At 31.8% G+C, this 10,556-nt stretch overlaps 1 protein-coding gene across 1 annotated transcript; it reads left to right on the top strand.

Annotated features, from left to right (window-relative positions):
• The first annotated feature begins 2,707 nt into the window (after positions 1-2,707).
• Positions 2,708-7,316, top strand: LOC110638331 (phragmoplastin DRP1E). The gene is made up of 15 exons (XM_058152257.1): positions 2,708-3,063; positions 3,381-3,444; positions 3,555-3,662; positions 3,772-3,873; positions 4,069-4,119; positions 4,207-4,268; positions 4,519-4,609; positions 4,715-4,779; positions 4,887-5,081; positions 5,163-5,282; positions 5,367-5,437; positions 5,899-6,124; positions 6,264-6,314; positions 6,429-6,797; positions 6,927-7,316. Exons 1-15 carry the CDS (start codon positions 2,923-2,925, stop codon positions 7,053-7,055), a joined length of 1,845 nt encoding a protein of 614 aa, XP_058008240.1. The 5' UTR covers positions 2,708-2,922; the 3' UTR covers positions 7,056-7,316.
• Positions 7,317-10,556: the final 3,240 nt, after the last annotated feature.

The following is a 10,556-nucleotide window of genomic DNA, read 5'->3' as shown; positions in this document are numbered from 1 at the left end:
CAAAGGTGGATGTATTCCTTTTAGGAGTTTTCCTTTTGAAGTAACAAAATTTCTGTAGGATGATTCTAGGGTTGTTAAGAATGTCCTATCTTCAAAATCGGGAAATGGTTTTTTTCTACAAGCAAGCATATATTTTAAAAAATTAGGGAATGTTTTAATTCCTCCTCTTTGCTGATACCAAGAATACTCATGCAAATAAAAGTCTTGTTGAGTTTTTGAAAAGTTCATTTGAAACCATTTTTCAAATGGAGTTTCTTCCTTGGTTAAAGCCATAATTTTAAATGGAGGTTTAAGACTTTCTTTGTCATAGCCCATATCCGATGGAGTTGGGCTTTCAGGTCTTTTTAGGCCTATTGAATTTTTTGGGCTTGAATGGATACTTCTCAGGTTTTTAGACAAGGGTTGGGCCACTTGTTCTTTAGTTCTTTGGGTTCCTCCTATTGAATTTGTTCTTCCCATTGAATTTGTTCTTCCCAAAGGTTCTATTCCTGAAAACGAAGATCTAAGTAGGATTGGTTCTGAAATTACCGACCTACCAGAGAATGAATGTCTTCACCTTGTCCTAGCAAAAGATATTGCTGCAGTTCCTTGGTTTGTTTCTACTATTGATTCAAGGTCACTTAATTCTTCCTTTTTAGGAGGAATTGCTTCTTCTAATGTCCAATTTTCAGGTAGTTTAACCTGTTCCCACTCAATGGATTTTGGAACTATTAAGTTTCATTTTCCTAAGTCAGTGACAAAGAAGGTTGTGGTTCCTTTTAGAGAAATTATCTTTGTGGCTTCTTCCCTTAAGTTAGGAACTACGGTGTTCATTGCCTTATAATGGATTCTATAAATAAGAATTATATTTTCAGATCCTGGTAACATGTCATAACCAGATGTTTTAATATCCAAAGATAAAGTTTTCATGATATGAGGATCATTTATAGATAGAGTAAAATTGGGATAGCACGAAAAATAAATCGGGCCATCACATAAAGATGATTCGACTATTCCTAATAAGGAATCATTGAAGTTATTATGTCTCTTGTCTCGGACACAAATTAAAGCTGAGGTATTTAATCCTAGCCTAGTTGCAGGTTTAAGAGCAACTTGAATCATTCCTATATGAAGGAAGGAATATTCCTTTTGATGCTTTTTTAAAAGATCTTTAGAAAACATAATCAGATTTAAACCGAAATTCAGAAAACATAATCACATTCCTATATTGGAATGTAATCCTTCATGGATAGGAGAGACTTGTTCTACAGTTTTTACTACATAATCAGATTTAAACCGAAAACTGGTATTAGATTTATAGATAAGATTAGAAGAGATGGGAGATAACTTCCAATTACTTAGATTATTTTCTATATTAGACAACAATAATATTTCTTTATTTTTTGATTTTTTCTTTTCTTTTTCTTGGAACCTAGCACTCTTAGAGCTACCAGACAAGCTAGAGAATAGTTTGTCCATTTGTTCTAGATCACTGTCAACGATGTTACTCCAATTGCCTAACACGCCTTTCTCTCGGCTTCTCCGGCTGTAGGATACGCGACTTGGGTTTCTGACCACTTCTACCACTAACTTGGCTCTGATACCACTTGAGAGTGAAGGATCTATAAGTGGCATGTGGTGTTGTGTCTAGAAGTTGCTCTATCTTTAATAAAATATAAATATTTAAAGAATTATTTTTCAAATATAAATTGTTAATATATATATATATATATATATATATATATATATATATATATATTTAAAGACTTTTATTATACAATAGTATAATCTATTACATATTTCAAAAAAAAATCTTATAAAAACTTTTATTATATTCTAATTCTATAAATAATATTTTTTGTTAACTTATTTTATACAGTTTTAGCACACAAAGAAATGAATTTTAACTTTAAATTACTAAAACATATTAAAATATAGGCAAACTAATTTTTTTAAAAACAAAATAATATAATTATTAACTTTCATGCAATGTAAGTTTGTTATTTTTATTTTTAAACATAAGCCATTTATAATTTATTATATAATTTTTATTTTATTTTATTGCATTTAAGTTAATAATTCTATTAATCGTATAGATAAATGACTAGATTAATTATAACATATAACTTTTATAAAAAAATATTATTTAATTAAATATATAATAATTTATAAATTAATAATATTTATTATTTACAAATTTAATTAAATTAACTTTAAAATTAATATTTTAGTTTCAATAATTATAAATAATCTTATGCATATGCAATGCATACGTTTTAAAGACTAATTATTAAAAAAATAATGATGTATTATATAAAATTGAGAAATTTTTATAGTTATTTTGTTAAAAAATAAAGTAAATTTTACCATGTAAATAATATGAATTAAAAAGTTGTAATTTAATGGTAGAAAGAACAAAATAAAAATAAAGTAGATTAAAACAAAGTAATCACCTAGCTACAAAATTACATCGAGGAAGATGGATGCTGTTTTTTTGAAAGCCAGTTCGAAAAGCAATACCAACGGGCCAAAAAGGTCAATTCCATTCAGATTTAGGGCACGAGTAATGGAAACAAAAAATGTCTGTCGGGCGGCCCACTGCACAGTGAAATTATTAAAAAAAAAATTGAAATTAGGGAAAGCTAAGGAAAAAACACGGTCCACCCTTTTTGAAGATTCAAAATTCAAACGCGTGACGGTAACAAAATAAAAATAACACCGACCCCTGAGTGACGTTTCTAAAACAGGCTGCCCGAGGCCCATACCCAAAGCTTTCGAAATTTCCTAACGTTCTTTCAAAATTTGGGGCGTCCATTTCAAGTCAAGCCGTGCATTCTTCTTCTTCTGCTCGGCTGCTCTTTCTGCAATTTTAATTCTCTATCTTTCGAGGGTTTCCGAAGTTGTTTGAAAAGTCTAACCAATCTTAGATTTTTTTTGTTGAACATGACGACCATGGAGAGCTTGATTGGCTTGGTTAATCGGATTCAGAGAGCTTGTACCGTGCTTGGAGACTATGGAGGTGGGGATAATGCTTTCTCTTCTCTCTGGGAAGCTCTTCCCTCTGTTGCTGTCGTTGGTGGACAGGTTCTTCTTTCTTTCTCGCTGTATTTCTTTTTTCTCATCAATTAAGAAACCAAAAGCCCATACTTCCAAAGAGAACGTAAATATTCAAATTTTTTTTATTGATAAATCAAAATCCCGGGACGAGAGGGAGCAACTATGATTAACGTAAATTTAGTACAGAGTGTGTGTGTGTGTGTGTGTGTGTGTGTGTCCGTGTGTGAGAGAGGGGGTTTGGGAATTATACGTACACGTGCGCACAGAGAAAGAGAGACTCTATGTTTCTATATTTTGTCAAATATCTTACATTTTTTTTTTTGGAATTTGGTTGCTGAGGGCAGAGTTCGGGAAAATCTTCGGTCTTGGAGAGCATAGTAGGCCGAGACTTTCTTCCTAGAGGATCAGGTTTGTGTCTTTTTAATTCTTCAATTCAATGATGGGGTAAAAAGATTTAACTCAGAAGATTTTTTCAACTTTTAATGTTTAATTGAGATGTTTCTGAATGATTCTTGCAGGGATTGTTACAAGGAGACCTTTGGTCTTGCAGCTTCATAAGACTGAGGACGGATCACAGGAGTATGCTGAGTTTCTTCATCTTCCTAAGAGACGTTTCACTGATTTTTGTAAGTTTGTAATTTACGTGCTTTCTCCTCAATATGTGTACAGATTTACTTACTGATCGAAAATGTTATGTAAAAATGTTATGTAAAAATGTTAATTTTGCTGATGCAGCCCTGGTTCGCAAGGAGATTCAGGATGAAACTGATAGAATGACAGGAAAAACTAAACAAATTTCGCCTGTTCCTATTCATCTCAGCATCTATTCTCCGAATGGTGCGTAATCATCGTTTTTATTCTTTTAGTATGCTATTCAAATTCATGCTGGAGAGTGGAGACTTCAAGTCAATTAATTGTCCATGAAATTCCTTAACCATGTAATATGTTATAATTTGTTGTACATCTTTTATTCATGTTTAGCCCAAGTTTGAAAATGTTAACTGTTTTTTCTTGGTTCGCATTGTCTTGCAGTTGTCAACTTAACCCTGATTGATTTACCTGGCTTAACAAAAGTCGCTGTTGGTATATTTTAATTAGTTCTTCATTCTGAATTTAACTTGCACATTTTTTCAATATTCAATCCTGAATGGAATGCATTATTTTCCTCAGAGGGACAGCCTGAGAGTGTTGTTCAAGACATTGAGACCATGGTCCGTTCTTATGTTGAGAAGGTAATGAGAAGTAATTATACAGTTTTTGTGCTTGTTAGCTGAAAGTAGTTGTGTTTTATGTGTTGTACGTGTGCTGTTGATTTCTTGTAATTAGAACGGCAGTATAAACTTTGTTTTTCATATCAAGTTATGAACTATAAATGTGCGAAGCTTGGTAGGGGATAGGTGAAATGCAGAATGTTGTTATGTTGATCACTGTTTCTGTGCTGATATTATTTGTGTTCTGATTGATCACTGACAATATCTGCAGCCAAATTGTATCATACTTGCAATATCTCCAGCCAATCAAGATATAGCAACATCCGATGCTATCAAACTTTCCAGGGAAGTGGATCCCTTAGGTATGCTCTTTTAACTTTTGTATTATATGTTGGTTATACATTTTAAGAACACTTTGTTGTTTTGGTTACCCTTCCCTTCTTAATTCTTGCTTGTAAATCTTTCAGGCGAACGGACATTTGGTGTCCTAACAAAGTTGGATTTGATGGACAAAGGAACTAATGCATTAGATGTAAGCTTCACACTCTTTTTTCCCCTTGATCTTTGATTTGTTTACTCTAAAATTGCTAATTCCATCACCATGGAAAAATAATGCATAATTGATGTTCTTGCTTTAAGGTTCTTGAAGGAAGATCTTACCGGCTGCAGTATCCTTGGGTTGGGATTGTTAACCGCTCACAAGCAGATATTAACAAAAATGTCGATATGATTGTTGCAAGGCGCAAGGAGCGCGAGTATTTTGCAACCAGTCCTGATTATGGGCATTTAGCCAATAAAATGGGTTCAGAATATCTTGCAAAACTTCTCTCAAAGGTTTGGAATTTCATATGCTGCATTTTAGGGTTGGGAAAAGAAAAAAATTAGCACATGATTCTGATGATAACATGTTTCCAGCACTTGGAGTCGGTAATTAGGGCTCGAATTCCAAGCATCACATCCTTGATAAACAAAAGCATTGAGGAACTTGAATCAGAGATGGACCATCTTGGTAGGCCTGTAGCTGTTGATGCGGGGGTGAGTAGTTTATTTCATTTTTGTCATTCTTCAGCAATCTGCTACTTCTTTCTATCAGTGCTTAATTGACTGATGATGTTTTAGGCACAATTATACACTATCTTGGAACTTTGCCGTGCATTTGATAGGATATTCAAGGAGCATCTGGATGGAGGGTAAGCATTTTTTACTGCTACTCTGTTGGCAACAAGGGGCTCCCTTCCCCCTCTTTCTTTTCCCTCTCTCCAACTAAAAAAAATGGGGCTATTTCTCATTTACATCTTTTATGTGTAGACTGGGCACTGGGGATAATATTTCCAAATACAATTTTCTATGTACTGGTGTGGCCTGTAACAGACCAACCGACCTTTTATGTGATAATTGATACTATGGTTTATGTTATGAAGAATAATCCCAATATGAGGATTTTTTTTCCTCGTCATGTGATGAACTAATTGGAATTTTATCAGGATTTGACCAACCCATGCTTCGGCCCCCATTTGGGGTACTTTTTTTTTTAGAAACAAATTCATCAATTCGAAGAACATCTATCATACAGACTTCATCTCATGGATCAACTGTTATCTTCTTTGACAAAATAATGTAATATTCTGATGATACCTGGATTTTATCTTAGGCGACCTGGAGGTGATCGAATTTATGGAGTCTTTGACAATCAGCTCCCTGCTGCTTTGAGGAAGCTTCCATTTGATCGGCATCTTTCTCTGCAGAATGTGAGGAGAGTAGTCTCAGAGGCAGATGGTTATCAGCCACATCTGATTGCCCCAGAGCAAGGTTACAGGCGTCTAATTGAGGGAGCACTTAATTACTTTAGAGGTCCAGCTGAAGCTTCTGTGGATGCTGTAAGTGGTTCAATTTTCTCTCTGTTTACCAACTATAGTGTTCATCTGAATTTTATTTTTTTTAAATTTCTGGATGATGTTAACATCTGAATGGAAATTTTCACCTGATCAGTTTACTGATTTTAACATTGCAATCTAGGTGCACTTTGTCTTGAAAGAGCTTGTGAGAAAATCAATAGGAGAAACACAGGTGAAGTGCATTTCATCCTTATTATTATTTTTTCTTTTTCTGTTGATGCAATAGATTTTAGAGTGGTGGTTATCAGGGAGAGGTCTAAATTATTAAATGCTGATAACAAAACAGGAATTGAAGCGTTTTCCTACTCTTCAAGGTGAAATAGCTGCTGCATCAAGTGAGGCCTTGGAGAGGTTCCGTGAGGATAGTAAGAAAACAGTTATTCGATTAGTGGACATGGAATCTTCATATCTGACAGTGGAGTTCTTTCGAAGGCTTCCCCAGGAAGTGGAGAAAGGAGGAAATCCAACTTCCTCAACTGTGGACCGATATACGGAGGGACACTTCAGGAGGATTGGGTCAAATGTGTCCTCTTATATTAACATGGTGTCTGAGACGCTCAAGAACACTATTCCTAAGGCTGTGGTTTATTGCCAAGTTAGAGAGGCCAAACAATCATTGCTAAATCACTTCTACACACAAATAGGGAAGAAAGAGGTATACTTCCTTGGTTTTCTACTCCATGGCAGAATCAATTCTTTCATTATAGAAGTTCAAGATATTATTTCATTTTAGCTAAAGCGGTACATCCCATTTTTCTTACTAATTTTTTTCGTGATGTTCCAGGCTAAGCAGCTTTCACAGCTGTTGGATGAAGACCCAGCATTGATGGAAAGGAGACAACAGTGTGCGAAAAGGCTTGAATTATACAAGTCCGCGAGGGACGAGATTGATTCTGTATCATGGGCTCGCTAAGTTTTCTTGTATTATTTATTCAGTGAAAACTGCGGTCCAGACTCTTGACGGTTGATATTCTTTTTCGTTCCCTGCATTGTTTTTTGCCAGTTGTCTTTGATGTTTGATCCCTTGGGATGTGTGGCAGGATGTTGGAGCGAGCCCATTTTTACGTGGGTTAGATGTGTGATTTTTACCTGTGGAAATCTCGTAGGCTTCGCGTGTAGTATTATAATGTAATAATATAATATATTAAATTGCTGGAACATTGTTTTCATCGTATGCATATCTCTAATTTTTTTTATTCCATCTTTTTCTTTAATCTATATATGTGAAGGGAACTTCTGACTTTATTCAAACTGTTATTTATTATTTATAGAATTTATAATTATATTTTTTATTATTTAATTTAATTTTAAAATTTATATAAATCAAAAATTTTTTATTTATAATTAAATTTTATTTAATTAAAATTTTTACTATAATATAATTTAAAATAAAATTTTATAAAAGTACCTTTATAATTTATATCTACCAATAATATGTATAAAAATATAAATTTTATAAATAGACTAAAATATTTTTATATATTTAATTATTAATTTTATTTTATAATAATTATTATACAAAATAAAGTTTTCTAAATTAGATAAATTAATATTGATAAATTAATATTGAACTAAACGAATCCTATATCAATTTCAATTTTACAAAGCATTAAATTTAAAAAAGAAATATATTACCACTTCTTTCTCAATACTTTAAAAAATAAAATAAGTAAAAAGTTTCACTTTTTAAGGTTTATTTTATAGTAACATTCAACAAAATTTGGATTTTCTTTTTTATTGAATTTATGTTATATTTTTTCATTTTAAAAAATAAATTACGAAAAAAAAAGTTTTTTTTCAGGTCAACTTTCTTTAGTAGAATTCAACACGAATTGGACTTTTGTTTTTATTGAATTTTTAAAAATTATTTAAGAAGCCACAACCTTATAACACCAAGTTAATATATATATATATATATATATATATATATATATATATATATATATATATTCTTAAACAAGGCTTCATGAGAGTGTATCACATAAACTAATAAAATTACTTAAAGAATTGACATGTAACATCTCTTTTTATCTTTATTTTTAAATTTATAAATAAACATTAATTTATTATATTAAATATTAATTTTTATCTAAATATTTTTAAATTTTAACTATTAAAATCTTATTTCAACTATTAAAATTTAAAATTCTTTTTAGTATATTTTTTAAGAATTTTAAATTTTTTAAGTATACAAATTCAAACATTATAAAATTATACTCATTATATTATATATCCTTAAAATCATTTATTTTTAAAAAAAATTATATATATATAATCTATTAATTAATTAATTTATTTTATTAAATTTAACATGAAATTATAATTAATTAAAATTTTATAATATAATTATAAAAATATTAAATATAATAAAATAATAAATACTCTGTTTGTTAATAAATTTCAGGAAGAATTGGATTTCTAATTTTTCTAGATTTTAAAAAATTATTTAAAAATGCCATAATCTTGTAACAACAAAGCAAGTCAAGTCGGCATGGCACCCCAAGATTGTTAATTTCAAGGTAAGCAATTTTAGAGAAAGATATGAAAATGTAAATTATATTGCATTAGACAATTTTTTTTCTTATAGTTGTTCAACTGTTTTACCCTCTTTATGGTAGACGGTTAGGGATGACATTGTTGAGAAATATAATTGGAAGTTGCAGCACAAGATTTCGTGCCATATAATAATGTCCATTATAAATTTTGTCTATTTTCTTTGGAAGATTAACTCTTACTCTGATAGGAGTTGTGATTGTATTAGATTAGACATGCTTGAAAGCATTATTATGTATAATTTGTTAGTTTCAAATTCATTCCAAACAAGCTCAAAATTTTTTACCATAATTTATATATATGTTGTGACAAATAACCTGTGATCAAGTCAAGTTCACAATATCGTTTTACTAACAATTAAACTTATTATTCTTATTGGTAACTTTTTTAAAATAAAAAATAAAAACTTTCATTAAATAAAATATCTTACTAAATTATTAATTTTTTTTATTAGAAAAATTCAACATAAGTCTTAAAAATTAAATATACGAAGACTTGTTCTTTAAGGGATTGCTTTTGGTAGTAAGGAAGATTCATGTATGAAATATCTTAAGTTTGAACTCACTATTAGCCTTTTAGTGTGAAAGACATATCTAATTCTAATTAATTCTATCCACAAGATATCTTAAACTTTGGCTCTGATATAAGTGTGGTCGGATATTTTTTGATGTGCGTGAGTGACTAGGAGTGAGAAAGATAATATTCACTACCAGATATATGATTAATCTATTTGTATAGCCATTTGGAAGGAAAAAAAAAAAAAGTCCATCTGTTTTACACTACCAACTATTAACAAACCAATGCAAAACTCAAAAAAAAAAAAAAGCATAAATCCTCAAAAGTTGAAACAAAGAATACAAATCCTATTGAGGTTGATAGTGTTTGCCCACTTTGCGCAGCTGAGCTCAAGTCTCTTGAGCATGTCTTCATCCACTGTCAAACAGCTAGAATGTGCTGGAACTCCATCCCGAGTAGGTAGCATTCAGGGTTCTCATTTTTTTGATTGGTTTAGTTGCGCTTTTGCTTTGTGTAATCTCCAGGCTCACCAACTGGCCTGTATGATTCTCTGGGCTTTATGGAAGAACAGGAATGACTTTCTTTGGAACAACTCCCGCAGCAATGCCTCCCAAGTTTTGAGTCTAGCCTCATCCTCTCTAGCTCATTGGCAATCGGCAAGAGCTCCCCAATCCAAACCTCTTATCTTGCTGCCGAACTATGCTCCTCCCATTGACAAGGAGCAGTGGATTAAGCCCCCGTCAGATTTTCTCCAATATAATTTTGATGCTTCTCCAAGACAGCATAACAATTGAAATGGCATTGGTTGGGTTTTGCCCGACGATCTAGGCAACCTTTTCTTGCCTGTCATTGAGAGATGGTGGTTCCTCCTGATCCCAAAGAGGTGGAGGCTCTTTCTTTCCGTGAAGCTCTCAATTGGACTAAAGACAAAGGCTTAAACAAAGTTACTTTGAATCAGATTCTCAGCTCCTTGTTTTAGCTGTCACTAGTAATAGTCAAGATCGTTCTTATTTTGGTGCTATTATTAATGATTGTAGAACTATTTTCTCTGAGCTTGTCCAATGGTCAGTTTTTTTTGTCCGTAGAACAGCCAATTCAGTGGCTCATTGCTTGGCTCACTCAGCGCCTTCCCTCTTGATTCTCAGGGAGTACATTATAAAGAAAAAGATATTTTAACCTTTTAAAAAAAAAAAAAAAGTAGCAAACATGAGCTAACAAAGTCTGAATCGACAATTTAAGGTTGAGAAAAGCGAATAAATTAAAGTTGGATTGATTTTATGTAATTCTGGATGGTTTAAGATCGAGATTAGTCTTTCTAATGATGATTTTGATTCTAGTTTTTTTT

The sequence above is a fragment of the Hevea brasiliensis genome, chromosome 9 (genome assembly GCF_030052815.1).
Source record: "Hevea brasiliensis isolate MT/VB/25A 57/8 chromosome 9, ASM3005281v1, whole genome shotgun sequence".
Classification (NCBI taxonomy): Eukaryota; Viridiplantae; Streptophyta; class Magnoliopsida; order Malpighiales; family Euphorbiaceae; genus Hevea; species Hevea brasiliensis.
This window is presented reverse-complemented; position numbering and strand designations above follow the sequence as displayed.

Bases quoted from the DNA above. Each gene is read 5' to 3' on its own strand.
- LOC110638331 (XM_058152257.1), top strand. From the start codon at position 2,923: ATGACGACCATGGAGAGCTTGATTGGCTTGGTTAATCGGATTCAGAGA. The intron at 4,120-4,206 runs GTATATTTTAAT...TATTTTCCTCAG, and splicing joins CTTAACAAAAGTCGCTGTTG to AGGGACAGCCTGAGAGTGTT. The intron at 6,798-6,926 runs GTATACTTCCTT...GTGATGTTCCAG, and splicing joins CACAAATAGGGAAGAAAGAG to GCTAAGCAGCTTTCACAGCT.